The sequence below is a fragment of the Parasteatoda tepidariorum genome, chromosome 3 (genome assembly GCF_982258835.1).
Source record: "Parasteatoda tepidariorum strain Cologne lab strain chromosome 3, Ptep-v5.0, whole genome shotgun sequence".
NCBI classification, from domain to species: domain Eukaryota; kingdom Metazoa; phylum Arthropoda; class Arachnida; order Araneae; family Theridiidae; genus Parasteatoda; species Parasteatoda tepidariorum.
In genome coordinates, this window is record NC_141757.1 from 33,898,415 (window position 1) to 33,912,286 (window position 13,872).

General features: G+C 28.7%; 1 protein-coding gene across 12 annotated transcripts in view; it reads left to right on the forward strand.

Moving 5' to 3' along the window:
- Nucleotides 1-13,872, forward strand: part of LOC107446352 (ral GTPase-activating protein subunit alpha-1) — a 61,050-nt gene that overhangs the window by 34,546 nt on the left and 12,632 nt on the right. For 6 of the 12 annotated variants that reach the window (XM_087159030.1, XM_087159034.1, XM_087159036.1 and 3 more), the window contains 12 exons: nt 571-702; nt 777-902; nt 1,006-1,064; nt 2,153-2,261; nt 2,454-2,489; nt 3,772-3,882; nt 5,585-5,653; nt 5,739-5,846; nt 7,341-7,592; nt 8,652-8,855; nt 10,873-11,020; nt 13,005-13,180. In XM_087159030.1, coding sequence (XP_087015156.1) covers nt 571-702; nt 777-902; nt 1,006-1,064; nt 2,153-2,261; nt 2,454-2,489; nt 3,772-3,882; nt 5,585-5,653; nt 5,739-5,846; nt 7,341-7,592; nt 8,652-8,855; nt 10,873-11,020; nt 13,005-13,180 — 1,530 coding nt within the window. The remainder of the gene's footprint in view (nt 1-570; nt 703-776; nt 903-1,005; nt 1,065-2,152; nt 2,262-2,453; nt 2,490-3,771; nt 3,883-5,584; nt 5,654-5,738; nt 5,847-7,340; nt 7,593-8,651; nt 8,856-10,872; nt 11,021-13,004; nt 13,181-13,872) is intronic. The other 6 variants (XM_087159032.1, XM_087159039.1, XM_087159041.1 and 3 more) reach the window with 1 other exon arrangement.

A 13,872-nucleotide genomic window follows, 5' to 3' on the forward strand; every position in this document is an offset into this window, starting at 1 on the left:
TTTCCTTATAATTTCTGCTTCAAGTCAGTTGAAGAATATATGAATTTGAACTCCTAAATATAATTTGTATTTTACCAAAAATAACTAATTAAATTCATAACATTAATAGCATTTAAGCCCTAAAGTCTGAAAAACAAGAAACAGAAAAATCAACTGTTTATAAAAGTGTATTCTGATAGTAAATACAAATATACGATAATATGTAAGGTATTGAGTGTGAGTCATTTTTGAAATCTACTTTGCATCGATTAAAATAAAGTTTGCAGATTTTTGTTTACTTATAAGTAGCCAGTGATAATAAAATTATACCTGAATTTGTTTTTTTAAAAATAAATTTTTTAATAAATTACTTTGGAGTGTTATTTATTTATTTTTGTTCTCAATGCTATAAATCAAGAAAAAAATAAGCTAAATCTTCTTAACCATTACAAAAACAAAAAAAGTCTTTTTTTTTTTAAAAAAAAAAAGGAAGACAAAATTCTTATTAACTGCTGATTCCAATTGTTGTGTAATTAAACAATTTATTTTCTGTTTGTAATTTACTTTCATCGAGAAATCTGTGTTTTGCAGGATATGATAAACACAATAGTCAAATACTGTGGACCAAATTTTTTCTCTATCGGGCTGCCAGGTAGCACACTTTTAGTAATGGACTTCATTTATGCAGCCGACACAGTTATATCTTCAAGTGACATTAAAGGAGTAAGTAAAGTCCTTTAAAAGTATTTTTCACTTGTGTGTGTGTGTCAATACTTCATACTTATTCATTGAAACAGGTTCCTAGGACGGAAGCAATATCAATATTAGGTGCTCTGCTTTCACTCACCAACGTGTACAAAGAAATACCCACTCTTCAACCCTCATCAACAGAACTATTCACAATAGCATGCAAAGATGCTAAAGTAAGCAAATTTTTAATAACAAAATTATATTATTTTGTAAATTATTTTAAAGTTAAAAAAAAAAAAAACTAGTATTTATTTTGCCTGATGTTTCTTCTCTTAGGATCACATCATTAGTATTTTATTCAAAGCCGGTAAACGAGAGCCAGCGGGTCTGGCACGGTGAGTGAAATCTTTTGCTTCATAACAGTTATTCTCTTTATAAAAACGTTTAGGTGTGTTTTCAATAGTTTGCTAAAAATTATTTGTTAAAAATAATCTGTATTTACTCAAAGTGACCTTATTATTATTATTTCAGCAATCATTAAAGTTCTATTAAAAATCTGTTTTAAACTAGATGTATGAATATACAGTGAGAAAGTCCCTTATCCAGAATCAACAGATCTTCAGCAAGTCTGGAAAATAGATTTTTCGGATAATAGGTCTTAAAATAACAAACATCTTAACATGGGTTATTCAATAAAAAAGTAACAAACTGACAATAATTACACTTCAATATAACAGTTGTTAAAGAAATAATTTGTTTATTATCAAAAGAAAGGTGAAGATATAAGAATAATAATTAAAGGAAATTATAAAAAATAATGAAAACGGAGTGTGATGTAGAGTGTACTAATGTTCAACTCCGTAGCCTTGCAATTTTAAACCCAATCCAGAAAGCAAGAGAACTCCTAGATCAAATATAGGGAGAAATTAGCCTTCATGGACGACTTTTTGATGGAACTAACCCTCATTTGCGTTACATGTGGAGAGGAAAACCTCCCACTGTTAGCTTGACAGCAAGGGGACTCTAACCCATGATACGTCTACCACTGAAGATATTTTACGTCGGCAATGTGGTCGGTGTAAGCCAGGTCCGGTACCGATCAGCCATCACCAGAATTCGAACTCAGTTCGCCTCATTGAAAGCAAATGCTCTATCCCCTGAGTTAAATGATTGTAGTTTTTAAAGGAACTTTCTGTTTTGTCCTAAAACAAGAATGATTGTGCATTCATCTTGTAGGTTCGTGAGCAAGAGACTGAACTTCCAATTTTAAAATATAGTTTTTAAAAAAAATTTTAACTTTTTTTTCTACCATAAACTAATTTTATCTTATAATTGTGTAAGATGTGTGAAACTTTTATTTGTGACCATTATATATTAACACTAAGCATACCATAACCAGCTAAAAGACTGTTTATTGTTTGTTGTATTCTATTGTAAAGTGTTGGTATGTTTAGTGTTTATAATGACTGCTTTTTTCTATCAGATGCATTGCAATCAACAGTATTGGTATTTATTTATATGAAGAATTAACGAATAAAACCAGTCACTATCGCATTAAAGAAGCAGTTACAGTCTTACTTATTGCTGTTAGGGTGAGTCTTCAATCCAACATTTTTTTACATATTTTTGTGCCTCCTTCCCCTTGTATTTACTAACTTACACTAAGCAATTTTTAGATAGTTTTATTTTCCATAGATTTTACTTTATTTTCTTATTTCCATTTTATTTTCATCTTTGGTGATTGGGCTCTGCATGTCTTTCAATAACACATTTTTGCTTTGAAGTCTGCTTTATCCACTCAAAAACCCAGGGATGTAGAGGTATTTTGGTTTTATTGTTTATTTTATTATTGTTTGTGGTTGAATTATTTTTGTTAATATATTTTAAGATTTTTTAAAAAAAAATTTAACTGCCATGCTTGTTAAAAACTCATGATTTTTTTTAATTGTTATTTTAAACTTTTAATTTTTTTGTTTTGAATTGTGCATTAAAATTATCTTACTGAATAATTTAATAATTTGGCCTCTTACTTTTTACTTATTTATTGAGTTTATACTTTTCCCAATCATTATGTTCATTTAGCTCATAACACCACTTTTCCAGATTTATCTCACTTTTTTTAGATTTTTCTGAAAATACAAGTACAATAACTTAAAGGATTTCCGCTTCTCAGAATTCCAGTAGAATGGATGAATCTTTTCGGGAAAAATTATTAGTATTTTCTTTGAATTGATTGCAATTTAAGCTATATAAAAATCCATATCAAATTAAAAATATTATTAATTAAAATATAATTCTGTGCAAAAAAAAAATTTTGCTAGAAAATATAACCAAAATAAAACTATTTAGAACCAGCCATATAATTTTTAAGGAAATCTCTGTCATTCCATCATCCTGCTTAAAAGTGCTTGTATTTTGATACGGTAGAGTGGCATGCACAATTAACAGATTAAAATAAATAAAAAATTTATTTATAATAAATCAAATTAAGTAAATTTTCAGTAATTACTTAAGCCAATGTTAAATTTATTATTATAAGTTTGTCTTTCAACAAACTTTTAATTGAATATAGAGAATTCAAGGGGGTTGACTTCTATAACTTGAAGTTTAAAATATCGGTTGACTTTTACGAGCAAAATACAATAATCAAACAATATTCCTGATTTGCCTGATTAAAAGCATGGATTGCCAAAACCCAATAACGTCATTGACCTAAAACTACTTATTCATCCTGCTGGTGACCTTCTGTAATTTTATACAAGATAATGTGTCCTGACTTGAAAGTGTGACGCACCTGATGTAGGGCAAAATTAATTTCTACTGGTCAATCGTGTAGCCTTTTTCAAAAATTGAATTTTTATTATCTATTAAAACTTACTTGAAAATCATAATAAATTTAAATTCTTACTTATGACAATTAAAGTGGCAGCTCTGCTGCTTCGAGAGCCAGTGTGGACTAATTGTAAACAAAGCTTTAGTTTAACTAGTAACTTGAATGGATTGGCGCATTTGAAGTCATCGACCTACATGAGGTTGCTAAAGATAATTAAAACAGTTAAAGATCCTATAAAAGTAAAGAGCCTAATATATTTTTCTTTACAGTTTAACTGTAAAGCTGTGGCTCGTGTTGCTTCAGACATGCTGCTTCTGCTGTGCGATCATGGGGAAGAACTGGAGAGAATGCATTCTGATCTATGCAGGACAGTAATTGAGGTAAGTGCCCACTTCCAGTTATGTAGTAGGAAGATTTGTAGGTGCTTCCTTGTCGGTGCCTTTATCCGCACATAAAGTAAACACCTAACTATCCTCAGGTGAATTACTTGATTTACAATTTTTCTGAGGGCAAAATCTCTTGTTTGGAAGATTGAAAAGTACAATTTTTAAACACTATTTTAATGATGAAACCTACACTATGAATGAGGATATGCTCTACTATATTTGTTCCCATTAGATCACTATTTGTTTGGTCCTTTGAAGGAATACTTCTATGGGCATGCTTTGGGTAAAAACAGCATATTCTAGACTTACTTGTTTGAGTGAAATATTGAGCAAGATTTCTTTCAAAAAAGACTTGGCTGATTTGGTAACTTCATTAGAATAATTATTTAAATCATAATAATTCTTTTTTCGAATGATACCGTGATAGGATTTGTCAAATGTCATAAAATACAATCTATTTATGTCTGTAAGTTTTTCTGTCACAATAGTTGGCCTAATATTTGCATTTTTGAAATATTTGTATTATGTACAGTGTGTCAATAAAAACCTGGATCACCTTGAATAACTTTTGATCTATTTATTGGGTCTTCACATTCCAGAACTTAATCTCAAATATGCTTATTAATTGGTGTGGACGGTACTTTTAAGTTACAAAATCACTACTTTTTCTGAATAAATATGCCTTTTTTCCACGGATTCAGATTTCTAACCTCAAAAATAAAGGAGGTAGCCGCAATCTTAGAAATATGGTTCAAATAGTTAAATTTGAAGAGCAATGCATAGTTTGGACCCCTTAATGTTAATTTTACTTTTTCCGTATTCCACCATGTCTCAAACCTTTTAAGTGAATTGAAAAATTTTTGCATTTTTTATAAAATTCGTTTATCCAAAGATAATTTCATGCAAAAAATAAATTTTAGCAAGCATTTATTATTTTATTAAATTATAGTCAAAACAATTTTGAATTTTAAGATATTCAATTTTTTACATCATTTTAAAGTATGTAATTTTACATGGCAAAATACAAAATTTGAGGAAAACCGGTTGAATATTTCCTGAGAAATTGAATTTTAAAGAAGTCTTATGTTTAAATTTCGATTTCTCAGGAACTATTCAACTGATTTCGCTCAAATTTTGAATTTTGCCATGTAAAATTACATAAAAAATTGCATACCTTACTATTCAAATTTTTTCAGCTATTATTAAATAAAATAATAAATCTTTACTAACATTTATTTTTTGTATGGAAGTATCTTCGGATAAACGAATTTTATAATTGTGTGCAAGAAATTTTTCAATTCGCTTACAAGTTCTACGAAATATAAAAAAGTTAAACTAGCATTAAGGGGTTGAAATTATAGATTACTGTCTTAACCAAACTATGTGAACCATATTTCCCAGATTGAGGCTATCCCTATATTTCAGGGATTAGAAATCGGAATCCATTGGAAAAAAGGTAGGTTTATTCAGGGAAAGTACGTTTTAGTGTCTAATTTCGTAACTTAAAATACAGTGTGCACTAATTAATTAGCATATTTGAGGTCACCTTCTCAAATCGTTAAGAATAGGTCCTAGAATATGATAATCCCATCATTAAATCAAAAGTTATTCAGGGTGGTCTTTTCTTTTCTTTGGCGCTCTGTTTACTTTTCTTTTTTTTAGCGCACTGTACATTATTTATTTATTTTCTTTCTAGGTTCTTTCATCCACATTAGAAAATCTACTTCCTTCATCTGATGCTATTTTATTAGAAGATGATAAAAAAGTAATGTATTGACGTTTAATTAGTATGTTTGCCTAAAAGAAATAATAATTGTTAGGAATGTTCAAATATAAATGTTTTTTTTTAGCTCATTTTGTCACTAATTCATTGTATTGGAGAATGGTGTTTCGTCACTAAAATTGGTTCACCCTCAATAAATGAGCAGGACTTTGTTCCACTTCTTGCTGTATTTAAGGTAAATTTTCTTTTTATTCACAATGTGTAATATCGATTTTTTTTGTTAAATATTTTTTAACAAGTTATTGGGCATTTTCTTTATCATAAAAATGTAATATCAATTTGATTTATATAAAAATATGACTAAGTAAATGAGGAGTTATTTTAGTTATGGTTATTATTTAAACTAAGTAAAAAAGATGTTTATTTTATTAAAAAGGAAAACAAGTTTTCAATGTTTCTAATTGTCTATATTATATAATGAGACTAATAAATAGGAATGTAGTCATGAAACCAATGGAATTTCTTTTCTCTTGGTGGCAACACAGGTCTAAAAGACAAAGCTAGGCAAAAGTTGGAAGTAAAGCTAAATTGTTCATATAAACAACAAAAATAAATTTTAGTTTTCAGTATGCTTGTTATTTTATGTAGGTTAATTATTTATTTAGATCTATATTTTAGTTTGTTTTATTGATGTTTAACAATTTACTCAAGAGAAGGAGAAAAAAAAAACAATTTAATGATAAAGCGGAACTAATTCAATGACAATCAGCTTACTGCTTGTGCTGAATGATGTTACTTATTATTCAACCTAGCACTTTGTTTTAGCACTGGAATGTTACCTTCATTTTTACCCACTTGGAAATTATGGTTGTATTTCTAATCTTTTTCTTTGGTTTTTAAATGTTTTAAAAGTGAATCGAAAATTTAAAATTGTGTAAACTGTAAAATTGAGAATAGGGCTTTTAGGGAAATTCTTTAAACAATTTTTATTTCCAAAAAACATGTTTTAATGTATATAATTTTCTAACCGTCGTTGAATAACCGACCCATTTTTGGGTTTACAACTAATGTTCAACTCCATAGCCTTGTAATTTTGAACCCAATCCAGAAGACAAGGGAACTCCCAGATCAAGTATTAGGAGATAGTTGCCTTCGTGGAGGACATTTTGATGGAACTACCCTGCATTTGCGTTACATGGAGAGGAAAACCTTAAAAACCTCCTTTGGTTAATTTAAAAGTCTCACTGGTGGTATATGTTTTCTATTAAAACTTAATTTTAAGAAGAGTACAAATTCATAATTATCCAATGTGCAAGCAAAGCCATCCAGAATTAGTTGCAAGAGAAGTTCTGGCTGTTGAGACGTGTTGTTAGTAAAGGATGCAAGCTCATAATAATTTTAGACAAATTCAAATATATGTTTGCTTGAACACAATAAATGTTATGTAATTATCTACCAGTTCAAAGAAGAAGATTAGTCTTATTGCTTGACTCAACACTCAAACCATTTTAATCGTAAACTATTGAGCAATTTTGAAAGGTTGCTTATGAAACTATTGTATTTATGTCAAAGTTAATCAAATACTTTTTATCATGATAGCCAAAAACTGAGTCATCATTTAAATAAACTCTCTTGTGTTCTTTTAAATTTTAAAACGTTGAAATAAGTATTTAATTAACTGTGGAAACTAAACTAACTAGTGAATTCAATTGTGTATTATGTTTGATAGGTTCTTAATGCTGCTGCAAATGGTAAGAAAGTGGATGCCCCCCAAAGTACCCAGTCCTTAACTGAACTCTCTACTCCAGATGTCGATCCTAATGTCCAAGTAGAAAATTTTCAAGAAGGCACTACCCCTACCCCATCAGTACCACCACGAACACTCCAAAGTCCAGAAAAGGCCAGGTCAGCCGACAGCTCTTTTTTTAAGACTATACAGAATCAAGACCATAACATAGCTATTAAATTGGCTGCCAAAAGTGTAAGAATTTAAAATTTATTTTGATTTCAACTTATTGTCCATTGACCATTTATTGTACTGTAAATAAGCTAATTTTTGTACCTCAGTTACATATATTTTTAAAGACCGCATACTAACCAAGATTTATTGTTTTTGTGCCATTTCCAGTGTTAACCATGCCATTAAATCTCAGAATATAAGTGTCCAGAACTTGCTTTGAAGTCTATATGATTTCTATTGATACAGGAAAAATTCTAAATTAATAATTAAATGAGCATAAAATCTAAATCTAATTAAATAAACGTAGAACTAAATTGGTATAATTGAAATGTGAAAGCTAATGAAAAATTATAATTTAAGAGTTTTGTGCCTCTCTTATCTACTTTGTCTCAAGTTAATTTTTAAATTTAATAATTTATATGCTCCTTCCTTCCATTATTTCGTTTTAAAAAAACCATAACTATCAATGAAATGAGACTTTTACAAAAATAACACCCTAAAAAACATATTTATTTATAATGTTCAAAAAATATTTAGATTTGAATTTTTAAAAAAAAAAAAAATTAAAAATCGGTTGGTTTTAATCATTGATTTTTTTTTTATGTAGAATTACAGCTGATTTATATTAATGATTTTTTTTCTGGAAAATCTAGTGATTTGAGTCATCCCAAACCTGCATTGCAGTTAACAAAAATATTTGAACAAATCATTTTTTATTGATCATTAATCATTTTGATCTCTTTTTCAGCTCTTATGTCAACTCACCTGATTAATCATTAATCATTTTGGTTGTATAAATACCATAACTATCAATGAAATAAGACTTTTTAAAAAATAACACCCTAAAAAACATATTTATTTATAATATTGTTCAAAAAATATTTTAAATTTAAATTAATAATTTTTTTGAAAAATCAGTTGGTTTAAATCATTGATTTTTTTAAGAGTAGAATTACAGTTTTATTAATGATTTTTTTTCTAGAAAATCGATGAATTTGAATCATTCTAAACCTGCATTGCAGTAAACAGAAATATTTTAACAAATCATTTTTTATTGACATGTAATGAACTCTTTTTTAGCTCTTATGTCACCTAATTAATCATCTTGGTCACTTTCCCATGGGCATTGGAGCATCACGCCTTACTAGTCTTGTGCATGAGCATGATGATGTCCCTACATTGACTGGTGATGAGTTGTCTGCAGAAGTGTTTCATGCTCCGAACGTTCAATTTTTCATACTTAACAACTGCTCCATTGTTTCATTTGTAGAAATACCAGCTCTTGTAAGTTTTCTTTACATACTTTAAATCTTTTAAGTGGAACTTAATTACTATTGCTTTTTAATGCTTCTGAAATGTGCACTGTGTTTTTTATTATTATTATTGTTTTTTCTTCCTACTTTTGATTAAGTAGCGATTTTTAAGAAAACTTTCCTCCATTACATCCACTGCTAAAAACTGTCTCACATAATCACCAAATGAGTAGAGTTGAATCTTGTTTAGTTGATTTTGTGTTAATTTTTTTTACATTAAGCTTTTTTTTAAGTTTTTTTTAATAAAATTATAGAACCCTCACTAAAAATAATTAAGATTATTAGTGATAAACACCATTTCCTTCAGATATTGTGAAGAGTTAACCTTTTCTTTAAAATGTATGCTACATTTTCCTAGTCATTTTAAATTTTCTTTTTTAAATGCTTACGCAATCCTCACCTTACCCTTTTTTCAGATAATTTGGATTAATTTCAGAAGCATTTTAAAGAAAATGATTTCTGAAAAAAATCTGAAAGTATTTGTCCTAGTATTTGCTAAAACCTTTTCTAAACTTATTCTGAACATTTTCGCCAAATTTTCTGTTATAAATAAATTAGTAGATAATTAGAAATCTGTTAATTCAAATTAAAAAATGGGCCTTGTGGCAGAATTGTTTCGGGCTTTACCTCTCTAATACTAATATCTTTCTGCAAGATACTTTTGAAAATAACAAATATACATATTACTAATTTAAAGTAACAGAAGCATCAACTTCGAAAAAAGAAGAAAAAAAACCTTTTTTAATTGAATATGTAATATTTTTTTAATTCTAATATTATGTCGATATTCTTGCACTATGTAGGGGGAAAAGACACTTATTAGTTTTTTTTTTTCGTCTTTTGTAAATTATCGTAACATTTTAAAAAAAACTGTGAAATCTGTAGTAGTAACTATCGAAAAAAAGATATACTGCAAAATCTTGGACTCTTCAAAAAGAGGTTACTAAATGCGTATTTTCATTTTGAGATACAGTTGTTGTAATAAATAATACAGTATTAAAAATATTTGATTTTAAAAGCTATGTCTAAATCAATAGTAATAATTGCATAAAAAATAGAACGAACATTTCTGCAAAAAAGAGAACAAATTTTTAATTCATTACTCTATTTTTTATTATCCTCAAATGAGAACCGAAAAATCATAAGCATTTTTTTTTTCACTCCCATGCGCAAGAAAAGCATCTTCCGAATATAATACTGAAGAAAAGAGAAAATCTTTCGAAAATTTCTGCAGAAAAGAAAACCAAAGTTTTTTTCTTCTCAAGGGAAAAATCTTTCTGCAAAAACTCCGTAACATTCTGTGACAATGTCGCCGTGTCGCCACGATTCTGCCGCAGGAAAAATGGGAAAACTTAAAGAAATGTTTAGTGCAAAAGGTTATTTGTGCTTAATTTCTCTATCTTACTTTTGTTTAATTTTTTGTGCAAAAATTAAAATTAGTAGAAATTTGACAAAATAGTAAAAGCTTGATTTTTTTTAAAAAAATTCTCATTTTGAAAAAGTTTATTGCTAGTTTAGGCATCTCAAGATTTTATTTTAGAACAGTTTACCCTAGTTACTTGTAACGCTATAGATTCAAGAAATTGTAAACCTGTTCTTAAATATGCATTGTCTCTGAATCTGTAAAATAATATATAACTGAAAACTTTCACACAGATTCTTAAAAGTTCTTAGTTCCTAAAATGTTTTTAATGGTGTTCAAAAAATTAGTTTTCATGTTTAGTTCTAAAGTTTTCTTACTGACATTTAGGTTTTGAAATGTTCTAATTTAAGTCCTTAATTTTTTCTTGACTTTGAAGGTCTTAAAATGTCTTCATTTTTGGCAATATGCAAAAGAATTTTTTTGAATTTCTCTTTATTTAATGCTGTTCTTTGAAACCTCTTGAAATCTAGAGCAGCCTAAAGGTAAACCTGTTATATTCACCTTTAGGCTGTGTTAAATTATTGTACTGTAAATTGCATTTTTTTTTTTTTTTTTTTTTTTGCAGGACATGCCAGGCGGGGGTGCAACTGCTGGTCTCACCACTTCGAAATCTCAAGTACGAATAATTGTGCGAGACTTGGGTGGAAAATTCTCATGGGATTCTTCAATTCTGTATGGTCCTCCAGATTCATATTTTTGTTACCCTGAAACTGGTAATATACTCTTGTTTTCTTTGTGTATTAAATGTGGGGATACAAATAGGGTTAGCAATTTTTGACACCAGTCAGTTTTTAATAGTTTTGACCAAGCAAGATATAACCGCCATGTCAAAAAAGTAAAAAATTGCATTTATGTATAGGTATTATTATTTATTTTTTGTATGGGTCATTACTGGTAGTGTCTGAATGTTAAATATTAAATGTTACTTTTCTTATACAATTTAATGTATGTCGAAAAGAAATGTCTGGAGAAAACCTTTTTATTGCATAAACTTAATGGGTACTACCTTCCAACAAAAAATCTGTTGAAAACTCTATACTTGCAAAGTTACACATTTCAATAATAGAAAAGAACTTTATACAATTTAATAATTATTCATGTCATTACACTAATATACAAAATGGAAATTTTATGTTTAAACAGATTATTGCAGATTGATCAGAATTCTTTATTTTATTAAAATTTATGTTTGTAATAGCTATTTTTTTCTGTCAATTATGTTATTCCTCCAAAATTATTATTTATATTTAATACATTTCTATTGTTTTAAAATTTACTTTAAAAAAAATGCTAAGTATAAAATATTTTCAATCCATTAACGTAAAAACTAAAATAATTACATAATACTTTTGATTTCATTAAATATATTTAAAAATTCATTAAAAAAGATAAGACCATTCTAATAAAATAAGACAGAAGAATATAAGAAATGTGAAATCGTTATTCTTCTGATCAAAATCATAATTTCTATTTTAATATAACTATTATTAAAAATTTATATATCAACATGCATTCATAAACTCAATTTTTTTTTATTTACTATTAAATAAAACTTCACACCCATTATGATTTCCTTTGTTTTTGACATTTACTATGTCAAAAACCCCAAAACTTATTACTAAAGTATTAATGTTTTTGCTTTCAAAAATTACTACCCGAAACATATTATTCTATACAAGGGAATGTGAATTATTTTACCATATTTAATTTGCGATCCTGTTTATCATATAAAGATCATATAAGTAAGTTCTTCTGCTAGTACATTAGAGTAGAAGATCAAAATGACTTATATTTCATTGACTTTACCTGCTGCTGATATGTGACAACCTCCACCATGCTAGTGTGAGATGCTACTTCTGCTTCAGAGGAAGTTTTATAGTCTGTTAATGAATAGATTGGGCATTTCCTACCTGAACTTGGAAAACTAGAGACTTTGTCAAAAGTACAGATTTCTTGGAAACTTGCCATATGTAGTTTAAATTTTTGTGTTGTTGTTGTTTCTAATACCACTTGCCACACGGGCAAGCCTGCTTGGTGAAACCGAGCAAATTTAAGGCAGAGTGTGTGTTACTTATTTTTCAGTGGCGCCATCTATGGCCAAGAATTCGACTTCTGCCACACCATGCGTCGCACCCGTTTATAGGGCGGACCCATTCATACATCCATTCATTCATCCACAGATCATAATTTTGACCTGAATCAGAGAACGATCGATCTCCAATCCAGTACCCCCAGAGGTTTGATTTGCTGTGGGAACATGGAGGACTTCTGCTACTCGACAGATTTAACGTACATCAGTCACTTTACTACACGGAGAGTCTTCGGCCGGCAGGGTTCGAACTCTCGGACATGGACCCAACGCCCTGCCGACCAGGCTATCCCGGCAATTTTTGTGTTAATATTCATATGTAATGTCAGCTTTTTCATGTGTCACGAATTCCAAATTGTAGATAGACTTGAACTGTAATTAATAACAGTTATATACTGTTAAATAATGTCTATGCACTACTCCCATCACTGCTACACCTTGTGGAAAGTTCCTACAAAATAAATAGTTCGGAATATCTTGATTCGGGGTATTTATTTTTGACAGGTTACACGAGGAGGGCTGTCAGGTTTATTTAATTTTGTTTCTACTTTATTTCATAATTTTTAAAGATGATTGAGAGCTTTATGAAAATATAATGTTTATTATAGATCCATTTGAAGCACCACAGAGCTTAACTGTACCTCAGGATTTGCAGTCATCCAGCCTTAATGCCAGTGGCCTTTCGAGTTCCTCACTTAGCCAGAATAATTGCCTTCATCGTAGACAAAAGAACGAACTTCCCACTGCAGAAAACAGTTTTGACAATGTAGATAATTTAGATGAAGTAAGTGTGTGCTTTATTTAAAAACAGGCTCTGAACTGATTTGTGTTAATGAAGTTTGTTATGATTCTGAAATTGACAAAATTTAAACAGAAATATTAATTAGTGCGAATATTAAGAACATAGCAACGTTTAATAATCATTTTTGGCTAAATAAAGTTTTATATTGACTTCAATTTTCTTATGGACTTTCTGCTGCATTGCGCAACTTTCCTTTGGAATTGTATTTAGCTGCTTTATACATGATTTTTGATTTTTTTTTATTTATTATTACTATTTCTCTTTTATGAATAAACTTTCATTTGAATATCTTAAGAAATTAATTATTGCATTTTGAAAATTCGTTAAATGATTTTGTTATTTTAAAGAAAAATATTATAGCTGTAAAATTTATATTGTTTTCTTTTCTTTCTTTTTTTAAGAAAAATTGATTAGCAGATAATATATCTCTGTCTTTGTTTAAAAAGTTGAATTTCATTTTTTTTTTCAATATTTTTATTTGATTTTCAACTCTTTAAATTTAAAGTGAATTGGCACGTTATTAATTTATTTATTTCTCATCTCTCAAACGAATTATATCTGATTATTTGTTTTATCTGATTTATCTTTCATTAAGTGCTCTTAGCTATTGTTTGGCTAATTGTCACTCATATTATTTTCAACAGTCGATCAATTCAATCACTATGTACCATGAA